Genomic DNA, 23328 nt, shown 5'->3' with positions numbered 1-23328 from the left:
TTATCACTATGATGCATCTACTTTTACAGAAATATATTAAAACAGTGACATAAAAATACTGATTAGCTATATTTTCAATTGTTTTTAACTCGATTTTGTTTTTTGAGTTGTGGTTTTGCTCTGTTATCCAGGCTGAAGTATAGTGGCACAATCTTGACTCACTGCAGCCTGGTCTCAAGGGATCCTCTTGCCTCAGCCTCACGAGTAGCTAATGTACCACCACGCCTAGCTAATTTTTGTATTTTTTGTAGAGACAGGGTCTCACTAAGTCACCCAGACTGGTCTCAAACTCATTCTGGTCTCAAGCAATCCTCCCTCCTTGGCCTCCAAAAATGGGAATTACAGGATGTACCACCGTACCTGACAGGTTGACTGGATACAAAACCCTACTGTGAAAAATGTGAAGTACCCAGTGGAGTCTATAGCCCTACCACCCTGAACATGCCCGATCTCGTCTAATTACCCAGTGGACTAACTGCTTCTTCAATGGCGGCCGTATATCTTAAAATACTGTGCTTTACAGTAGAAAGATAAATATCAACACAAATTAATATATTAATTACGCACCCTGTACTAAATAAACACTTTCACTCGCAACATATCCCTTCCTTAACCTTGAAGGTCTTCTTCCCAAGTACTGTTTGATCAGCATCAGAGAATGCTAAAGACTTAGCCGACTTACACTTTTAGTCAGGTTATCAAAAAACTACTCATCAGGATCTAACCAGAATCTGAAAATTATATAAGGGGACCAAACTGTCCTTTACAATCTCAAAACATTTGGCAAGATTTAACAGATTCACAGAGAGATTTCACAAAAACAGATTCTATCTGTACTGACACATCAATTCAGTCTTTGTGTAACAACATAATTTAAGCACATTTCCAGGTTTGAAAAGTTGTATTTCTTAGTTTTCCAGTATACATAACCAATAAAAACAATGTAATAACCATATTACAAAAAGCAGATGCAAAAAAACAGATAAGTGAAGCTCTTAATTACCTGATGCCGTTTAAGCATGTCCAGTCCCAGAAGCATGTCCATGGGCTGTTCCTCAAGTATAGAGAAGGAACATGGCAAAAAATCTCCTTCAATCTGAACCTGAGCTAAAAAGCACATGAAGAGAAAAAGTTATTGTTATGTACTTCAAAAGAGAGATGGAGTTTCGCTCTTGTTGCCCAGGCTGGAGTGCAATGGCACGATCCTGGCTCACGGTAACCTCTGCCTCCCATGTTCAAGTGATTCTCTTGCCTCAGCCTCCCAAGTAGCTGGGATTACAGGCATGCGCCACCACGCCTGGCTAATTTTTGTATTTTTAGTAGAGATGGGGTTTCGTCATGTTGGTCAGGCTGGTCTCAAACTCCCGACCTCAGGTTACCTGACCACCTCGGCCTCCCAAAGTGCTGGGATTACAGGCATGACCCACCGGGTCCAGCCAAAAAGTTCTTTTCATTATTATTTTTTGAGACAGAGTCTTGCTCTGCTGCCCAGGCTGCAGTGCAGTGGCATGATCTCAGCTCACTGCAATCTCCGCCTCCTGTGTTCAAGTGATTCTCTGATTCTCTACCTAAACCTCCCAAATAGGCGGGATTACAAATGCGTGCCATCACACCCGGCTAATTTTTGTATTTTTAGTAGAGACAGGGTTCACTGTGTCAGCCAGGCTGGTCTCAAACTCCTGACCTCACGTGATCCGCCCACCTTGGCCTCCCAACGTGTTGGGATTACAGGCGTGAGTCACCGCGCCAAAACCTTTTTGTGGAGATTGAGTCTCCCTGTACTGACCAGGCTGGCCCTGAATTTCTGGCCCCCGGCAGTCATCCTGCCTTGGCCTCCCAAAGTGCTGGGATTACAGGAGTGAGCCACCACACCCAGCAGATGACCTATTTTTAAAGAATTCCTTCTTACATAAGATATTGTGTATTTTCTTCTAAAATCTGTAACTTTCCTTTCCACATCTAGGTTTTGGGTTTTTTTGTTTTTGGTTTTGGTTTTTTTTTTTTTTTTTTTTTTTTGAGGCGGAGTCTCGCTCTGTCGCCCGGACTGGAGTGCAGTGGCCCGATCTCAGCTCACTGCAAGCTCCGCCTCCCGGGTTTGCGCCATTCTCCCGCCTCAGCCTCCCGAGTAGCTGGGACTACAGGCGCCCGCCACCTCGCCCGGCTAGTTTTTGTATTTTTTTAGTAGAGACGGGGTTTCACTGTGTTAGCCAGGATGGTCTCGATCTCCTGACCTCGTGATCCGCCCGTCTCGGCCTCCCAAAGTGCTGGGATTACAGGCTTGAGCCACCGCGCCCGGCCTGGTTTTGGTTTTTTTTTGAGATAGGGTCTGCTATGTTGCCCAGGCTGGTCTCGAACTCCTAGGCTCAAACAATCCTCCCTCCCCCGCATCTAAGTCTTTACCCTGAATTTGCTTTTGTGTGGTGTGGGTAGGATCCAATTTCTAATTCATTTCTCCCCATGGATACCTCTTGCCCCAGCAACGTTTCCCAAAATTTCCCCATTGCTCTGTAAGACTTCCTCTCATTGATCAAGGTTCATATAATCATGGGTTTATTTCTACTCATATCTTCCAGATAGTCCTTTGACATCTAGAAGGCAATGTTGTTCTAGAGTATTTTGCCCATTCTCACAATATAGAGCCCATGCCGAATTTAAAATGTGCACATCCAGTCTCACAAACAACCAGGATTTTAATGGCATCTCAATGGTTCTGTGGATGAATGTGGGAGAACTGCCACCCCCAACATACTGAATCTTCTAATCCATGGTAAAGTTTTCCTTTTATTTAGGTTTCTCCTATTGCTATAAGGGTTTTTTCATGCTGATCATAGCCACGGATGTAAAATCCACAAGGATGGCCACAGAGCTTGGTACTTCTTTTGTCTCCTCCTATTATCTTCTCACTTAAAGCCATCAAAAATCTGAGAACTCAGCCCCCGAAGGAACCAGTTTATGGTATTCCTGCAAAACTCAGTCCTACTGTGTTTAGCAAAGTATGAGAATAAGGTAGTTGAACTATCTTTATCCTACACAAATCAATAAGAGAAACACAAAGACCCTGATAAACAGACACACATATTTCAAAAGAAAGGAAAAGCAAATGTGTAAAAAAACCATGATTTGCAATGAAAGAAAAGTAACTTACAATAAGAAACCATTCTTTTATTTGTAAAAAAAAATTTTTTTTTGAGAAAAGAATATTGCTCTATTGCCCAGGCTGAAATATACTGGCATGATCTCGGCTCACTGCAACCTCTGCCTCCTGGGTTCAAGTGATCCTCTCACCGCAGCTTCTGGAGTAGCTGGGACTATAGGCGTACGTCACGACAACTGGCTAATTTTTTGTATTTTTAGTAGACATGTGGTTTCGCTATGTCGCCCAGGCTGGTCTCGAACTCCTGAGCTCAAGCAATCTGCTCACCTTGGCCTCTCAAAGTGCTGGGATTTTAGGCATGAGCCACCACACCCAGCCTTATTTGTAAATTTAAGAGGGAAAACTAATATTGCTTAACAGTACAGGACATTAAGATGCATATTCATTCAGTGGCGGATAAACCGGATTGGTACAGGTTAGCAACATATCAAGAGTCCTAAAGCATCCGGAACTTTGATTCAGTAGTTTCACTTACAGGAATCTTGACTAGGGGAAAAAAAATCAAAATACGCAGAAAGCTATGCTGCCATGGTATAATAGGAAACATAACCGGCCAAGCGCAGCAGCTCAGGCCTGTAATCCCAGCGCTTTGGGAGGCTGAGGCAGGCAAATCACTTTGAGCTCAGGAGGCTGAGACCAGCCTGGGCAACATTGCGAAACCCTGAATCTACTACAAATCCAAAAATTACCTGGGTGTGGTAACAGCTGCCTGTAATCCCAGCAATTTGGGAGGCTGAGACAGGAGAATCGCTTGAACCTGGGAGGCACAGGCTACAGTGAGCCAAGATTGCGCCACTGCACTCCAGTGTGGGCAACAGAGCAAGACTCTGTCTCAAAAAAAAAAAAAGAAAAAAGAAAAAAGAAAAAAAGAAAACAACCCAAAAGCTGATCCTTAAACCTGCAACAAAAGGCTATACATTTATTCACTTATTTAAATAATTATTTTGAAATTTATAGTGACATTGGGGAAAAGTTTCACTTTTTCTTAGAGAACATAAAATTTTAAACATGAAATAATCACTTTTTTTTTTTGCGATGGAGTCTCGCTGTCTCCCAGGCTGGAGTGCAGGTGGCGTGATCTCGGCTCACTGCAAGCTCCGCCTCCCGGGTTCACGCCATTCTCCTGCCTCAGCCTCCCGAGTAGCTGGGACTACAGGCGCCCGCCACCTTGCCCGGCTAATTTTTTGTATTTGTAGTAGAGACGGGGTTTCACCGTGTTATCCAGGATGGTCTCGATCTCCTGACCTCGTGATCTGCCCACCTTGGCCTCCCAAAGTGGTGGGTGGGATTACAGGCATGAGCCACCACGCCCGTCCGAAATAATCACCTTTTATAAGATAAAAAAATGCACAGAAAAAAGACCAGAAGGAGATATGCCCAAATGATATCGGTGGTTGATTCTCACTACAGGAATTTAAGGAATGTTTTTTACCTTCATCTCACATTTCTATACTTTTGAAGTTCTCTATAGCAAGCATCTACTAAACGGATAATGAAACAAGAAAATAAGAATTCTGATTAGAGATGAAGGACTGAATACACGCATTTATCTACATTTACTTCTAAAACATTACAAAAAGGGTTTCTGGGTTGTGTCTAAGGCACACATTTTTTTTTTTTTTTGAGATGGAGTTTCACTCTTGTTGCCCAGGCTGGAGTGAAATGGCACGATCTTGGCTCACTGCAACCTCCGCCTCCCGGGTTCAAGTGATTCTCCTGCCTCAGCCTCCTGAGTAGCTGGGATTACAGGCACCCGCCACCACGCTGGGCTAATTTTTGTATTTTTAGTAGAGACAGGGTTTCACCATGTTGGTCAGGCTGTCTCGAACTCCTGAGCTCAGGTGATCCACCCGCCTCAGCGTCCCGAAGTGCTGGGACTACAGGCGTGAGCCACTGCGCTCAGCACTAAGGCATAACTTTTTAAGGCCAAATATAATAGTAGAGAACATAAGAGCAAAATTTTAGAGCTAAAAAGCAGATGACAGTGAGGAAAACTGAGCAGCAACCCAACTGACATTACAGAACTCCTATGGGGCATAGGAACTGGTCACAAATACCTCTGCAGGTAGGAGGAGAGATGGGCCCAAAGCAGCAAGGCTGGCGGGAAGGCTGCAGAGGCACAGTTAGCCCTTGGGGTGTCCCTCCTGCACTCTGCTAGGCCAGGAGACCCTTCACCCCGGTAGCAGACTAGAGCCTTATTTTTCTGGAGAGGGTGAAACAGAGGCACTCTTAACAGAGGTGAACATGGAGGGAGACAGGGATAGAACAAGTATCTAACTGAAAACCAGGGGAAATAAATAAAGTCCAACTGACATGCCAGCCTTGTTCTTCCTCCCAACTTCCAGACCCATCCTACCGTGAAGGCCACAAGGGCCATGGCTGCCTACCCAGGTCATTTTCCAAACAAGCATTTTGGTGGCCTACTCCTTTTTTGTTTGAGACAAGGTCTCATTGTCACCCAAGCTGAAGTACAGTAGTATGAACACAGCTCACTGCAGCCTCTATCTCCCTGGCTCAAGCAATACTCCTGCCTTAGCCTCTCAAGCAGCTGGGACTATTGGCATTTGCCACCACACCCGGCTATTTAACAAAAATTTTTGTAGAGACGAGTTATCCCTTTGTTGCCCAGGCTGGTCTCAAATTCCTGGCCTCAAGTCATCACCCCACATAAGCCACCTAAAGCACTGGGATTGTAGGTGTGAGCCATCACAGCCAGCCAGTGGCCCACTGTTCAATGTGAGCTGATGCCAAGGATCACAAGACATTTATGAAAACCATATAAAGTAAAATACAAACAAATACAAAATGCAACACAAAGGTTGGAAGACAAAGTTGAAGAAATCCCACAGAAAAACAAAAGAGAAGAAAACTAGAGGACAAGACCAGGATAGATTATCCTATGTGAATAACAGACATTCCAGAGGGGAGAAAATCATCGTCAAAATCATTCAGAGAAAGTCCCCAGAACGGAGGGATGTGAGCATCTAGACTATACAGGTTACCAAGTACCTAATACATTATATGAGAAGAGATCCACACCCCAGCATCCATTGTGAAAACTCAAAACGCTGAGGTCAAAGGGAAGATTTATAAGCTTCAAAGGAGAAAAACAAGGCTGGGCACCGTGGCTCACGCCATAATCCCAGCCCTTCGGGAGGCTTGGTGGGTGGATCAATCACTTGAGGCCAGGAATTTGAGAGATCATCCTGGCCAATATGGCGAGAATACAAAAATTAGCTAGGTGTGGTAGTGCACACCTGTTATCCCAGCTACTCAGGGAGGCTGAGTCAGGAGAATTGCTTGAACTCGGGAGGTGGACATTGCAGTGAGCCGAGATTGCGCCACTACACTCTAGCCTGGGCAACAGAACAAAGACTGTTTCAAAAAAAACAGAAAAGAAAAAGAAAGCTTTCACATAAAGGATCAAGAATTGGAAAAGAATCCATCCTCACTACAGCAACACTGACAGTGAAAAGGTTAAGGGGCAATGCCTCAAAATTGTGAAGGAAAATGATTTCCAACCTAGGCAGACGAGTAGAAGGTAGGGAAAAAAGACATGTCTGGGCCGGGCGCGGTGGCTCACGCCTGTAATCCCAGCATTTTGGGAGGCCGAGACGGGCGGATCACGAGGTCAGGAGATTGAGACCATCCTGGCTAACACGGTGAAACCCCGTCTCTACTAAAAAAAAAAAATACAAAAAACTAGCCGGGCGTGGTGGCGGGCGCCTGTAGTCCCAGCTACTCGGGAGGCTGAGGCAGGAGAATGGCGTGAACCCGGGAGGCGGAGCTTGCAGTGAGCTGAGATCCAGCCACTGCACTCCAGCCTGGGCGACAGAGCCAGACTCCGCCTCAAAAAAAAAAAAAAGACATGTCTGATACTTAGTCTCAATTTACTCCCACACACTTCTTCTAAGAAAGTTACTGGAAGATGCACTCCAATAAACTGAGGAGCAGATAAAAAAGAGGAAGACAAGGGATTCATGTAATCTAACACAAGACAGAGGAGAAAGGAATCTGCAGGACTCAGTCAAGTCAAATTCCAAAACAACAGCTCTGAAGCAGGCCTGAAACTGCCGGTCCAGGCTCAAGAAGTGTCTTTGACAGGATGAAATGTACAGGCTATTGGGTGTGCTTGAATCGATTTAAAGGAGATTTACATAATTAGGAAATGCCTAGGATGAATACTACGCAAGAAACCAAGTGAGAAAAACAGGACAATTATTAATTCTAAGAGAAAATAATACTAGCCATGAAAGAAAAGCAATCACATTCAATTAGATGGCTCAGCTCTCAAACACAGTCATATAAGTAAACAGCAAAATAAACATGTTATTTAGAAATATGGAGGTAAGTATCAAAACAAATCAGCTAAAATAATGGAAAGGGATTAGCTTTTCAGGGAATAGAAAGGTGGAAGAGACTAGTTTTTTTGTAACCAGCAGAAACACATAACTTTGACAGAACACAGGATTTAAAACTTCTAGAAATTAGGCTTACTGGCTCAGACATACCCACACAAAAGAAATTTAAAACAACAACAAAATAAGAACAAAAAACCCTCTAAAAACTTGAAAATCTATTACCCTACCTACAAATAGCCTACAGAAAGACAGCAAGCCCCAGTGCCTTTTGCTCACCTAGATGTACCCTTCCAATAATCTTCTGGGTGCCCACTCCTTTGGCAATCCCTGCCCACCGACGGTCCACCAGTCTCATTATATTACACCTTTCTGCACAAGCTTGGCTCATAATAGTCATCTGGGCACCTGGAGGAGTAGAGAAACATGAGACAATAAAAACAAAATCCACTTTGTGAGAAGACTCAAAATACAGCACTAATTAATAATAAAACAAAAACCAAGTACACCCCAAGGCTTTTCTCTCTACAAAATCATTTCTACCTAGCAAGTGTCCTGCCCTGCCTCATCAACTTTCAGTTCTACTCTGTAATCAGAAACACTATATAAAATGTGACACTGAGCAAAGAATATTCTGCAGCAATGTAATAATTAAATGACATTTTAAAACTTTACCAGGAGAAAGCAATGATGTCCTGTGTCTACAGATGGCAATGCTAAATTAGCAGTACTTTGCACTTTTTACCGAGTATCTTTAAGCCGTCGCCTCCTGGCTTCAAACGATTCTCCTGCCTCAGCCTCCTGAGTACCTGGGATTAACAGGCTTGCACCATCACGTCCAGCCAATTTTTTTTTTTTTTTTTTTTGAGATGGAGTCTCACTCTGTCACCCAGGCTGGAGTGCAGTGGCGCAGTCTCGGCTCACTGCAAGCTCCGCCTCCTGGGTTCATGCCATTCTCCTGCCTCAGCCTCCCGAGTACTGTCTGCTACCACACCCGGCTAATTTTTTTTTGTATTTTTAGTAGAGATGGGGTTTCACAGTGTTAGCCAGGATGGTCTCGATCTCCTGACCTCATGATCCACCTGCCTCGGCCTCCCAAAGGGCTGGGATTACAGGCATGAGCCACCACGTCCGACATGTCCAGCTAATTTTTGTATTTTTAGTAGAGACGGGGTTTCACCACTCTGGCCAGGCTGGTCTGGAACTCCTCACCACAAGTGATCTGCCCACCTCAGCCTCCCAAAGTGTTGGGATTACAGGTGTGAGCCACGGTGTCCGGCCCTGTCAAGTTGTTTTGATATCAAACTTTGGGCTGGGTATAGTGGCTCACGCCTGCAATCGTACTTTAGGAGGCCAAGACAGGAGGATCACCTCCAAGGAGTGGGAAACCAGCTTGGGCAACACAGTAATATCCCACCTCACTATGTAAGCAAGTACATTATTTACTACTTTATCTGCTCAGAAAATAAAATTAAAAACAAAAACCTCACACTGGGACACTATAGTCTACTATTAAAAGATCATGCAGTCTCCCAAAATTTAGAAGTGGACTTCCATACTCTGCTCCAACAATTAGACTCTCCTCCCTTTAAATATGAGGGCACTTAGGCTATTTTCTCTCCCAGAAACACATCCTCGGCGGGTTGGCCTATGTAGAAGACAGTCGCTTCTGTAATCTTTACTGTCCTAATTTCTCCCTGAAACTCTAGTTCTACATTCTTGTGCACTGGACATTTCTGTCAAAGCCAACAGGCATAAAACTCCTTCTCCCCAAATAATTCCCACTTTGGATTTCTCTGTCTTTGCCAATGGGATTATTTTCTCACAGCCATAAAACCTGTGCATTGCTCACTTTTGACTCTTCTCCTAGTCTTCTTTATTCTCTCAAACCTGTAAATAAGGTCTATGCAATTTCTGATGCCCTTTTTTCGTCTTTTTTTTTCGAGATAGAGTCTCGCTCTGTCACCCAGGCTGGAGTGCAGGGGCACGATCTCGATCTCGGCTCACTGCAAGCTCCGCCTCCCGGGTTTACGCCATTCTCCTGCCTCAGCCACCCAAGTAGCTGGGACTACAGGCGCCCGCCACTTCGCCCGGCTAGTTTTTTTTTTTTTTTTGTATTTTTAGTAGAGATGAGGTTTCACCGTGTTAGCCAAGATGGTCTCGATCTCCTGACCTCGTGATACGCCTGCCTCGGCTTTCCAAAGTGCTGGGATTACAGGCGTTAGCCACTGCGCCCAGCCGAGTTTCACTCTTGTTGCCCAGGCTGGAGTGCAATGGCACAATCTTGGTTCACTGCAAGCTCCACCTCCGAGGTTCAAGCGATTCTCCTGCCTCAGCCTCCCAAGTAGCTGCGATTATAGGCAAGTGCCACCACACGCGGCTATTTTTTGTATTTTTAGTAGAGACGGGGCTTCACCGTGTTGGCCAGACTGGTCTCGAACTCCTGACCTCAGGTGATCCACCCGCTTTGGCCTCCCAAAGTTCTGGGATTACAGGCGTGAGCCACCGCGCCTGTCCTGATGCTCTTTCTTCTAACCATAGTGATCAGCCTGGCTCACGCTGCCATTCTCTTGCAAGAGGACAATTGTTCTGGCTTCCAAACCATTCCGTGGATGCGTAATTTAAAGCAAGGAAATTGTTGTGACCCGTAGGGGTACAGAATTCTTCAGATCTGTATCTACCTTTAGTTTTCCTAAAATATCACTTTTTTTTTTTTGGAAACACAGTCTTGCTCTGTTACCCAGGCTGGAGTGTAGTACAGTGGTGTGATCTCAGCACAATGCAACCTCTGCCTCCTGGGTTCAAGCGATTCTCCTGCCTCAGCCTCCTAAGCAGTAGAATTACAGGCGTGCCACCATCATGCCTGGCTGATCTTGTATTTTTAGTAGAGATGGGGTTTCACCATGTTGGCCAGGCTGGTCTTGAACTCCTGACCTCAGGTGATCTACCCGCCTCCCAAAGTGCTGGGATTACAGGTTTGAGCCACTGCACTGGGCCAACAGTACCATTTTCAAATCACTTCTTCATCTGCTTAGAAGTCCTCAATGGTTTCCACTCCTTATGAGATTAGTTTCAAACCACCATCACCACAGCTTCAGATCCCACCCCATCCTGGCTCCACTGTTTCTTTCTGGCCTTACATTCTAACTACTCTAAACCCTCTGCTTCAGCAGGAGGAATATGAATGTCGCCTTTGCCATTCACTCACTTTGACCCTCCTGTAAAACACTCCCTCTCCTGCTCTTTTTTCTGAATTCCACCGATGCTTCAAGATCCAGCTCAAGACCCACTTCCTCCTCAACTGACTCCCCTTTTGCAATGACTTTGCCTCTCACTCAATTCCAACACTTCTGCTCATATTACTCACAGGTACCCTACACTTTATAAAAAATAAAAGTTCTTGGCATTTGAGAAAGGTTAGATTTTAAAAGGCCCAGAAATAATGAAGGAAAAGGGAATTTGGAAAGGCAACACTCTCTTTTTCTTCTTCCTTCTTAACTTTAATCTACAAAAGCAAGTTATTAAAGTAAGCAACCCAGGATGAGAAGGGCCCCTTTCACTGCTCTCCTGCATTTTCCAAAGCCTCAGCTCAAATGCTGTCTTTTGGAAAGACTCTCCTGAGCACCTTGGTCAGAGTGAGAATGTGGTCTCTATAGCCATCTAACATTCACCTGACTTTTGCACAGTGGTTGAGATTTCTGGCATCAAGGGAACCTGGGGCTGAATCCAAAGCCCACCACTCACGAACTCTGTATACCTGGAAGCGTGACTTGATCTTCTCTATATCTAAGTTTCCTTATGGATAAGATAGGAACTATAGTAGAACAAAGTACATAGAGCTGTTCTGAGGATGAAATAAAATTGAGTAAGATGATTACATTAAGCACCTAGCATGGTGCTTGGCACACAATAAGGAATCAATACACACTGAGTATTCTATTAGCATCTCCTATGTATTTGTCTCTCACTCACACAGGGGCCCTCTGAGGCTCCAGCCACTAAGTCTTATCACCAAGCACTCAGCACAAGGCCTTACACACAACAGACATTTTTAAAACGGAATAATCAGTAAATTTACTTCTCCCAGGAATGTCTGCATCTCAAGACACAAACTTCTTTCCCCGCCCCGCCCCCCGAAGGCAGGCTCTCAATTACCCAGGCTAGGGCACAGTGGCACGATCACAGCTCACTGCAGCCCTGACCTCTGCAGTCACCACAGGCTCCAACATTCACCGGAAGTAGCTGGGACTACAGGTACGCACCAACACACCCGGCTAATTTTTGTACTTTTTGTAAAGGCGAGGTTTCCCCATGTTGCCCAGGCTGGTCTCAAAATTCCTGGGCTCAAGCAATTCGCCCATCTCACCCTCCCAAAATGCAGGAATTACAGGTATGAGCCACTACACCCAGTCTCAAGGTACAAACTCTTAATAAGAGTTGAGGTCAGGAGCTCCCGATCAGCCTGCACAATTCAGGGGAACTCTCTCTACAAAAAGTTAAAAAAAAAATCAGCCAGGTATGGTTGCACGTGCCTGTAGTTCCAGCTACTTGGGAGGCTGAGGCTGGAGGATCACTTGAGCCCAGGAGGTGGAGGCTGAAGTGAGCTGATCACACCACTGCACTCTAGCCTGGGTGACAGAGACCCCCTCTTTAAAAAATGAGAGAGAGAGAGCTGAAACCCAGCATGTGCTCAGGAATGAGTAGATGAACAAATGAAAGAAAATACTTTTTTTCTTTTTACATAGAACTACATAGCCAAGGAGGAAAATATTATTTGAGCAGGGAATTTTTCTACTCTAGGAACTCACTTTTCTTATAGCCTTGAGTGAGACACCCAGAATTAAGATGTATGAGACCACTTAGTCATACACCCACAAAATGCTGCATGGTGTAGTCTTACTAAAAAGCAAACAGTTGTTACTGATAGAAAAGGTGCCAAGTAGTATGTGAATTACCTGGACCCTCAAGCAGAAGAATCCCTGTCTCCTTACCTGGTTGTTAAGTTCTTTAAGGGTAAGAACCACACCCAGATACCCTTACACTCCTCCCAAATCTTGGCAAAGTGTTGGTGCACAGGCCAGGCTGAAATGTGTTTGATCTATACCCTACACAGCTCCTTTTATAGCTCCTTCTTCTAAACCTATGTATTCCCAGTTTTTTACAGAAATATCCAAGAAATTCAGGATGCTAGACAAGGGGAGCTAGGAAGATAAAGGAGACATCACAAAATACAAAACTGGTTAAGAAATGATTAAAGAAAGAAACCTAATACCAACAGAATGCCTGGCAAGTGAAACAGTAAGTCTCAGGCTGGTAAGTTAGCAGCCTAAAGAACTACAGCCATCTGGGCAGGGCGCGGTGGATCACCTGAGGTCAGGAGTTCAAGACAAGGCTGACCAACATGGTGAAACCTCATCTCTACCAAAAATATAAAAATTAGCTGGGCATTGTGGTAGGCGCCTGTAATCCCAGCTACTTGGGAGGCTGAGGCTGGATAATTCGCTTGAACCCAGGAGACAGAGGTTGCAGTGAGCTAAGATCGCGCCACTTCACTTCAGCCTGGGTGACAGAGCAAGACTCCATCTCAAACAAAACAAAACAAAACAAAACAAACTACAGCCATCTGAACAGATGCTTGAGCCTCCCCTTCTCCCATGTCAGGTAAGGATGTTGGAGGGGAGACCAAGAAATAAAAGACAGAGACGTCACCTGAGTCAACAAAGGCTTTCACAGGATGTCCATTCACTTTGCAGTTAATATAAAGCATCACTACTTGGCCAAAACTTTCCGGAGCCTCTTCCATAGCTATTGTCATGTTTTCCTCAATGTTCTGTTGCCTGTAACAGAACAAGACCAGGGACACTGAAAGCATTAATTCCATGGAGAGAAATCAGTTTCAAAGTCACAATATTAAAAAACAGATTTGTACATATCTTTTGCCCCAAGCACAGCAGCCGAGTCATAGAAAAATTGGTGCTATATAGGGCAAGAGATCATTTCCTAGGAGGCAGTACGATAAACAGCTGGCAGAAAATCTAAAGGCATAAAAATTACCCTATGTAAAACACTGAGCTGCCTTTATATGTTCAGAAATAAGAAACTGGAGAGTAAGGGTCACAACCCCATTCTTCTGGCAGAATGTTAGAACTTTGGGAATGTTCCAATTTTAACTGAGGATTTATTGGGTATCTGAATACATTTCCTAAGCCCAGAACATTACAAAAAGTTCGCAAACAGAAAACACAAATATTTCAACTTCTTGTGCTGCTTTATCTGCAGGACTGGGTTTTCTAATCTGTACACTGAGGATAATTGTTACCTATGTTGCTGAGAAGTACAAAGCATCTAGTATACAGTGCTCATATAACAGCTTATGCTACAAAAAAACTGCATCCATCGCTTAAAACTACACGTGTTTCACAGTTCATTTGATCCATGAAACGATTTGTTTAAAAATTCAACATGCTGGCCGGGCACAGTGGCTCACGCCTGTAATCCCAACACTTTGGGAGGCCAAGACGGGTGGATCACCTGAGGTCAGGAGTTCAATACCAGCCTGGCTTACATGGTGAAACCCCATCTCTACTAAATATACAAAAATTAGCTGGGCTTGGTGGCAGACGCCTGTAATCACAGCAACTCAGGAAGCTGAGGCAGTAGAACCACTTGAACCCGGGAGGCGGAGGTTGCAGTGAGCCGAGATCACGCCACTACACTCCAGCCTGGGTGACAGAGCGAGACACCATCTCAAAAAAAAAAAAAAAAAAAAAACAACATGCCAGGTGCAGTGGCTCACACCTGTAGTTTCAGCACTTTGGAAGGCCAAAGTAGGTGGATCCCTTGAGCTCAGGAGTTTGAGCTCGAGTTTCAGACCAGCCTGGGCAACACGGTGAAACCCCATTTTTCCCCACCAAAAGGAAAACAAAAAACAAAAAAATCAACACAACTCTAATTCTTACCTGAGAAAAGCAACAAAAGGGAGTTATTGCTTACTCCAACATCTCATGTTTATTCCCAATTTTTTTCTACTCCCTTAAAACAGCATAAATCAATCTCCTTTTAAAAACATTATCAAATACTACCAACATTAATGGAAACTAGGTTAGAGGCTGGGCAACTTACCTGAAGACTGAGACACTAACAGAACAGGTTCTCAGATTCGGGATAAACTACACTGTAAATTCAGGGTTGGTAAATCATAGTCTGCTGTTTAGGCAAAAAAAGTTTCATGGAAACACAGTGGTATCATGCATTTACATACTGTCGTATTATCTGTGGCTGCTTTCACATGGCAGTGGTGGAGCTGAACATGAGCAACACAGATTGTATGGTCCGGTCTGCAAAGACTAAAATACTTACTATCTGCCCATTTGTAGAAAGTCCACTAAGGCCAGGCACAGCAGCTTACACCTATAATCCCAGCACTTTGGGAGGCCAAGGCAGGAGGATCACTTGAGGCCAGGAGTTTGACACCAGCCTGGGCAACACAGTGAGACCCTATCACTAAAATTAGCTGGGCGTGGTAGCACAAGCCTATAGTCCCAGCTATTCAGGAGACTGAGGCAAGAGATTGCTTGGGCCTGGGAGGCTGAGGCTGCAGCGAGCTATGATGGTACCACTATACTCCAGCCTGGACGACAGAGCAAGACACGGCCTTTTTTTTTTTTTTTTTGCCCTGTTTTATGGTGCTGACCCTGTCTCTTAAACAAACAAACAAACAAACAAAAAATAAACCTCAGGCCAAGCATTATAAATGGCTCACACCTATAATCCAAGCACTCTGGGAGTTGGACAGATCACTCGAGCCCAGGACTTTAAGACACGACTGGGCAACATGGTGAAACCTCGTCTCTACAAAATACAAGAAAAATTAGCCAGATGTGGTGGTGTGCCTATAGACCCAGCTGCTCGGGAGGCTGACGGGGGAAGATCACCTGAGCCTGAGAAGTTGAGGCTATGAGCCATGATCATGCCACTGCACTCCAGTCTAGACGTCAGAGGCCCTGTCTCAAACAAACAAAAATTCTGCTGACTCTGGCTCTAACTATAGTTTCTGCCCTTTTCATAATAATAATCTAGCTCAAGTGAACTGATGGCTTTATCAGCCATTTTGCAACAAAATTTAAACTCAGAAAGTCAAAGGCACCTTCCTTTAGGCAAATATGAAAGCTATCGAACCTCGGTGTTCACATACCCTGTGGAATCACTAGTGTAGCAAGCCAAATGAAACTTTAATAGACATTTGATATAATTACACAGGTTTTATGCTATTGCACATTATTAAACATAGAACTAATCTAAAATTAATTGTATACTTCATCTTGCATGGACTTCAACCCAAATGAGTTTCAACAAAAAATCCTCTGCAATAACACCAGCTACTTCGGCTTTTCTGGGGTCCATATGTAGAGAGTCTCTTCAGAGGTACAAGGTTTTCACCTTTCAAAGAGTAAATGTGGTCAGGTGCAGTGGCTCACACCTGTAATCCCAGCACATTGGCAGGATGAGGAGGGCGAATCACCTGAGGTCAGGAGTTCGAGACCAGCCTGGCCAAGATGGTGAAACCCCGTCTTTACTAAAAATACCAAAATAGCCTGGCGTGGTGGTGCATGCCTGTAATCCCACCTACTCAGAAGGCTGAGGCAGGAGAATCGCTTGAACCTGGGAGAAGGAGGTTGCAATGAGCTGAAATCGCGCCACTGCACTCAGGCCTGGGCGACAGAACAAGACTCCGTCTTGAGCAGGGGGTGGGGAAGAGAACAAGATGTGTTATATTTCCTTCACTCAAGCCCTAGAAAGAAACATGAGCCATATGGACACTATCTATTTCACTTCTCTTCTTATTTATTTTTTTGAGACGAAGTTTCATAATGACTTAGGGTTGTCAATTAATTCTAGTCTACAATTATATTTCTTTTTTTTTCCCTAAGATGGGGGTCTCACTCTCTTGCCCAGGTTGGAATGCAATCATAGCTTACTGCAGCCTCCAACTCCTGGGCTTGAGAGATCTTCCTGCCTCAGCCTCCTGAGTAGCTAGGATGGAAGGTGCGTGCCACCACACCTGGCTAATTTATTTTATTTTTTGTAAAGACAGAGTCTCACTTTGCTGCCCAGGCTGGTCTCAAACTCCTCGCTTCGAGCAAACTGTTGGGATTATAGGCATAAGCCACCATGACGAGCCTGTATTTCTGATTTCAAATGTAGTAAGAAGAGTATGAGGCAAGGCATGGTGCTCACACTTGTAATCCCAGCACTCTGAGAGGCTGAGGCGGGAGATCAATTGAGGTCAGGAGTTTGAGACTAGCCTGGCCAACATGGCAAAACCCTGTCTCAAAAAGAAAAATGAAAAAGAAGAAGAAGGAAGGGCTAAGTGCTGTGGCTCATGTCTATAATCCCAGCACTTTGGGAGGCTGAGGCGTGTGGATTGCGTGAGCTCAGGAGTTCAAGACCAGCCTGGGCAACATGCTGAAATCCTGTCCCTTCAAAAAATGAAAAAATTAGCTGGGCATGGTGGCAGATGCCTGTGTTCTCAGCTATTTGGGAGGCTAAGGTGAGAGGAACACCTCAGTCTAGGGGAGGTCCAGGCTGCAATGAGCTGTGATTGTGCCAATACACTCCAGCCTGGGTGACAGAGTGAGACCTTGTCTTAAAAAAAAAAGAAAAAAGAAAAAAGAAAAAAAGATAAAAAAAATGAGAAGTTTAAAAAAGCATGATTTGATTTCTAAGTTGATAGTGTAATACAATGACCAAGTTAGGCTTCATTTAAGTAACCGAAATGATGACACAGTCCCTAAAAGGCTGAGTAGTCTAAGTGTAAGTATCATTGCTGTTATCTTCTTCTTAGTTATACTTTTTCACAATTAGCAACAAAAACTGACTTGAGGCAGGAAAAGCAGCTGTCCTTTTTTTCAGAGAATGACTGAACAGAATCTTGCTTGTGACTATCAGTGTGACTGAGGCCGGAACGGCGTCACTGTCCTTGCCTGAGCTCCATGCCCAACAATTCTGATTCATCAGATTTGGGAGAAGAGCCCAAGCATCTCCATTTTTAAAAGCTTCTCATATGATTTTACTATAGCCCCAGGTGAGAACCACTGCATTACAGAAACTGAGGGCTGGAAACATGTCCAACATTCAGTTTATCCACTGAGGCCAGTACAAGAAATGCAGCAGGAAAACAGATTTAGGACTACCAATGTTCCATCAGCCCAGAGCCCTCTCTAATCCAATCATGTTTAAGCCCTGGATTTAGTCAGGACTCACACAATACGTCTAAAGAAAGAGAGTCAAATCAGCCCATGTAATATGCAACCAGCCTTGTGTCTCACCAGAGGGTGGCTTCTGCTCAGTCTGCGGTCATTTATCTAGAACTGTGTTATGATGCTCTGTCTGCTAGTCAGGGAGTCTTCCTTAAAATTTTAGAACAGTCATTAAACTCAGCACCTATATATTTGTCATGTCGAATCGAAATGCGTAGAAAAGAGGAGAGACTAAACTAAAAGACCGAGGTTACTATCTCTTTTTTTTTTTTTTTTTTTTTTTTTTTTTTTTTTTTTTTTTTTTTGAGACGGAGTCTTGCTCTGTCACCCAGGCTGGAGTGCAGTGGCCAGATCTCGGCTCACTGCAAGCTCCGCCTCCCGGGTTTACACCTCCAGAGTAGCTGGGACTACAGGCGCCCGCTACCTCGCCCGGCTAGTTTTTTTTTTTTTTGTATTTTTTAGTAGAGACGGGGTTTCACCACGTTAGCCAGGATGGTCTCGATCTTCTGACCTCGTGATCCGCCCATCTCGGCCTCCCAAAGTGCTGGGATTACAGGCTTGAGCCACCGTGCCCGGCCTGAGGTTACTATCTCAACTGCAAAACAGAGAAGCTGCCTCCAAGCAGATGCCCAACTAAGGTCAGATAACCTGCAGTTTGGGAAATCTGGGGTCTCTGAGTCTTGTTCTTTAGATGAACAGGCCATTACCTTATATCTTCTTCTATCTTTGCCTGAGCTTCAAGATCAAAGGGATCAGCAGAAAACAGACGAATCCTTTCTTGCTCTCTCCGGGCTCGGTCCTGCTGCTGCTCCACCAGGACTCTAGAGAATTTCTCTACAAAAATAAGGGATAAAAATCTTAAATACCGCTGTATTTTCAACCTTTATCAATACTTTCCCACACCAAACAATTTCTCAAACTACATCTGTAAGAGATGTAGAGAGGATGCCTAAAGCTTATTTGAAATGAGCAATTACATTTACTTTCTATTCTCCGAGTCAAAGCTATTTCGTCATTTAAATTCAGCATAAAGTATTTGTGGCTGGGTGTGGTAGCTCACACCTATAATCTCGACACTTTGGCTGAGGTGGGAGGACCATTTGAGCCTAGGAGTTCGAGACCAGCCTAGGCAACATAGCAAGACCTTGTCTCTACAAAAAATATAAAAATTAGCCGGGCATGGTGGTGCATGCCTGTGGTCCCAGCTACTGTCGGGTGGGGGTTCAAGTGTGGGGGGATGGCTTGAGCCCACGAGGTCGAGGCTGCAGTGAGCTGTGATGGCACCACACACTCCAGCCTGGGTGACATGGTGAGACTCTGTCTTAAAAAAAAAAAAAGTATTTGCAAAAATCTTTTATAAGAAGTTATCTATCATATTGTTTCTACTCAGAGGTAACAACTTTCCAATTTAAAACGGTGGGGAGTGACCATGTGGCAGATGAATGTCCCCACTCCTCCCCTCCCCATTGCTCCCCATTGTCCTCATTGTCCTATTACCTAGAAACAAAATACAGCATTATATAATCTCCTTTTCCTCTTCTAGTCTCATTTCCTTTATAACATGCCCTGCCTTAAGCCAGATAAATTAAGTATAAACTATTGTTAGTCTACCTATATTTTGTGTGTGTTCTGATGAAATAATAGGCAGGAAAATTAGAGAAAACACTGCTTGCTACAAGATGTACATTACAATAAGAATCTATTTCGCAATTTCTGTCTTTTTTTCTGAGATGGAGTTTCACTCTTGTTGCCCAGGCTGGAGTGCAATGGCGCAATCTCAGCTCACTACAACCTCCACCTCCCGAGTTCAAGTGATTCTCCTGCCTCAGCCTCCCAAGTAGCTGGGATTACAGGTGCCTGCCACCACGTCCAGCGAATTTTTTGTATTTTTAGTAGAGATGGGGTTTCACAATGTTGGCCAGGCTGGTGTTGAACTCCTGACCTCGGGTGATCCACCGCGCCTGGCCTATTTCGCAATTTCTTAAATGGTGGTACGTTTAAGTGTGCAAACTTAAATGCCCCATCATCACGGTCTTTGGTGATTAGACATGCTGACATAAGAAATTAAAAGATATTATGACAAGGTTTATCTGAACTACTAATGCACACAATACAGAAGGATCTAAAAAGCATTAAGTTGAGTGAAAGTACTTTGGGAGGCCGAGACAGGTGGATCACGAGGTCAGGAGTTTGGGATCAGTCTGGCCAACATGGTGGCCAGGAGTTTGGGACCAGTCTGGCCAACATGTACTATCTACTAATAATACAACAATTAGCCAGGTGTGGTGGTGTACGCCTGTAGTCCCAGGTACTTGGGAGGCTGAGGTGGGAGAATTGCTTGAACCCGGGAGGCGAAGGTTGCAGTGAGCAGAGATCGCACCACTGCACTCCAGCCTGGGAGACAGAATGAGACTCTCTCTCAAAAAAAAAAAAAAAAAAGCCTAACACGAAAGACCAGACACTCTATTATTCCATATACATGAAGACAGGCGAAACTAAACCGTAAGATTATCAAAACAGTATAACGATAAGGAGAGGAAACTAACTAGCAAGGAACATAGCAGAACTTTCTGGAGTGAGGGAAATGTCCTGTGTCTTGATTGGGCTTACAGGAAGTTTGTCAAAACTCAAGGAATTGTATATTTAAAATCTGTGTATTTCGCTATAAGGTAAAGATTGCCAATTTAAAGACAGTCAATTGAGGAACGAGTCATTAAGTGTCTGTTATGTTTTTAGACTTAACCCAATTTAACTCATAAATCCAAGAGTAAAATGAGAGTAATTTACAGAGAAAACTCGATTCATAAAGATGGCTAAAAGTTGGCTGGGTGCGACAGCTCATGCCTGTAATCCCAGCACTCTGTGAGGCCAAGGCAGGCAGGCTGCTTGAGCCCAAGATTTTGAAACCAGCCTGGACAACATGGCAAAACTCCATCTCTACAAAAAGTACAAAAAATAACTTGCAGTACACTGAGGTTAAAGTGATTTCATTTTGCCATACAGGGCACTGAACCTGTTTCCTGTAACTAAAAAAAATGCCAGCTGGCATCAGCTGGCTTGTTGGTGCTCTCTTTAATTGAAGATCTAACAGGTTAAAATATCAGTACCGGCCAGGCACGGTGGCTCACGCCTGTAATCTCAGCACTTTGAGAGGCTGAGTCGGGCGGATCACAAGGTCAAGAGATCGAGCCCATCCTGGCTAACACGGTGAAACCCTGTCTCTACTAAAAACAAAAAATTGGCCCAGGAGTGGCGGCTGGCACCTGTAGTTCCAGCTACTCGGGAGGCTGAGGCGGGAGAATGGTGTGAACCTGGGAGGCAGATCTGGCAGTGAGCCAAGATTGCACCACTGCACTCCAGCCCGGGTAACAGAGCGAGACTCCATCGCAAAAAAAAAAAAAAAAAAAAAATCAGCACCTAGGTTATGTGCTGCCAAAACAATGAGGAAAACAAAAAGTAAACCGAGGGGGGTGGCCTAGATGGATTTCACTCCGAAAACTCTATTGCTGATTCCAATTAACTCAGCCTTTAACTTTAGCACGAATCCACCTCTCACAGAGAAAAACCTGGTATGTTCAATAAATCATTTCACACAGTGTTGCTTGAGTCTCTTCACATTTGCTATGACACAGCTTCTTCACCTCAGGCCAGCCTAACCGCCCTCCAAATTTATAAGCTTACCAAGGTCTCCACTGAGCAGAGCTTCTGCCAGGGGTGGATTGCGTTCCTTCAGCAAGGACAGCTCATGCGGGTTGGCCAGCAACATACCTCGGAGCAAGGCTGGATTGTCCAAGCCCTGAGGAGATGAAGTTATTTCTCCAGGAGATGAGTGGGACTGCTGTGTTCCCGGTGGCTGGCGCTGCTGGGGACTTGATGTGCCAGGCACAGCTATACTACTGAAATCTATTCGGGGTAAGTCTGTTAGGGAAAATCAATTCAGTTTACTCAAATTACTCTACAAAAACAAGCACTTGAAGGAAACAGCAGAACACTTGCTCATACATGGTACATGACAACAGCAAACGTAACTGTAGACTTTACCCTTGTTCTTTCTCATGCTGACTCTGAATACAAAGACTGCAGGCTGAGAGTGAATCAATAGGGAAGAAGAAAAATAGGGGGAAGGTGATAGTAGTAACCCCAAATTTTTAGCTTATAAAATATCTCACAATAGACATCAGGTTTTTAATTTATGTTTTTAAATAATTAAAGCCGCCGGGCGCGGTAGCTCACGCCTGTAATCCCAGCACTTTGGGAGGCCAAGGCGGCTGGATCACCTGAGGTCAGAAGTTCCAGATCAGCCTGGTCAACATGGTGAAACCCCGTCTCTACTAATTATACAAAAATTAGCTGGGTGTGGTGGCAATCGCCTGTAATCCCATCTACTCAGGAGGCTGAGGCAGGAGAATTGTATGAACCCGGGAGGCGGAGGTTGCAGTGAGCCAAGATCGCGTCATTGCACTCCAGCCCAGGCAACAAGAATGAAACTCTGCCGGGCACGGTGGCTCAAGCCCATAATCCCAGCACTTTGGGAGGCCAAGATGGGCGGATCACGAGGTCAAGAGATCGAGACCATCCTGGCTAACACGGTGAAACCCCATCTCTACTAAAAAATACAAAAAACTAGCCAGGCGAGGTGGCGGGCGCCTGTAGTCCCGGCTACTCGGGAGGCTGAGGCAGGAGAATGGCATGAACCCGGCAGGTGGAGCTTGCAGTGAGCTGAGATCTGGCCACTGCACTCCAGCCTGGGCAACAGAGCGAGACTCCGTCTCAAAAAAAAAAAAAAAAAGAAACTTTGTATCAAAAAAAAAAAAATTAAAGCTAGTTTCAATAAATATAATTGCATAAGTCTGGGAGTTCTTGAGAAAAATCCTACTCTGGTCTGACATATGGTTCAAACAGCCTTGGCGCTTGGATTAAAGAATTTTTTGTTTTTTTGTTTTTTTTTTGAGACAGAGTCTTGCCTTGTTGCTCAGGCTGGAGTGCAATGGCGCAATCTTGCCTCACTGCAACCTCTGCCTCCTGGGTTCAAGTGATTCTTCTGCCTCAGCCTCCTGAGTAACTGGGATTACAGGCATCTGCCACTAAGCCCACCTAATTTTTTGTATTTTTAGTAGAGATGGGATTTCACCACGTTGGCCAGGCTGGTCTCGAACTCCTGACCTCAGGTGATCCACCCACCTCAGGCTCCCAAAGCGCTGGGATTATAAGAGTGACCCACCCTGCCCAGCTGGATCAAAGGATATTATATATATCAAGTGAGCAGCATAAATATTAGATGCTAAATTCTGCAAGTCAGTGCTAAACGTACTGGCTCAGGGAAGTTCTTAATAGTTCTCTGAATTTATACTTTCACCTGTGCATCTCTGCTAACTCTTCTCATGCCCCTGTGGGGCTAAACAGTGTCATCATTTTATAGAAAAGAAGAAAAGGGACTTGCATAGGTTCTCAGTGCTGATTACCAAAAGCTACTATAGTTTAGAAGCCAGAACTCCCAGGTTCTATATGCCAAGCTCAGCTGACCTTACTAAACTGAAAGCAAGATAAAAGGGAATTT

General features: G+C 44.5%; 1 protein-coding gene across 4 annotated transcripts in view; it reads right to left on the bottom strand.

Annotated features, from left to right (window-relative positions):
* LOC104677700 (protein DDI1 homolog 2) overlaps positions 1–23328 on the bottom strand; it is a 46145-nt gene that overhangs the window by 10920 nt on the left and 11897 nt on the right. For 3 of the 4 annotated variants that reach the window (XM_010382823.2, XM_010382827.2, XM_030942623.1), the window contains exons 3-7: positions 21453–21689; positions 18479–18605; positions 13222–13349; positions 7792–7920; positions 1004–1107 (exon numbers count right to left, since the gene is read on the bottom strand). In XM_010382823.2, coding sequence (XP_010381125.1) covers positions 1004–1107; positions 7792–7920; positions 13222–13349; positions 18479–18605; positions 21453–21689 — 725 coding nt within the window. Of the gene's footprint in view, positions 1–1003; positions 1108–7791; positions 7921–13221; positions 13350–18478; positions 18606–21452; positions 21690–23328 lie in introns of those variants that run through there. The other variant, XM_010382824.2, reaches the window with a different exon arrangement.

The sequence above is a fragment of the Rhinopithecus roxellana genome, chromosome 12 (genome assembly GCF_007565055.1).
Source record: "Rhinopithecus roxellana isolate Shanxi Qingling chromosome 12, ASM756505v1, whole genome shotgun sequence".
Taxonomy (NCBI): Eukaryota; Metazoa; Chordata; class Mammalia; order Primates; family Cercopithecidae; genus Rhinopithecus; species Rhinopithecus roxellana.
This window is presented reverse-complemented; position numbering and strand designations above follow the sequence as displayed.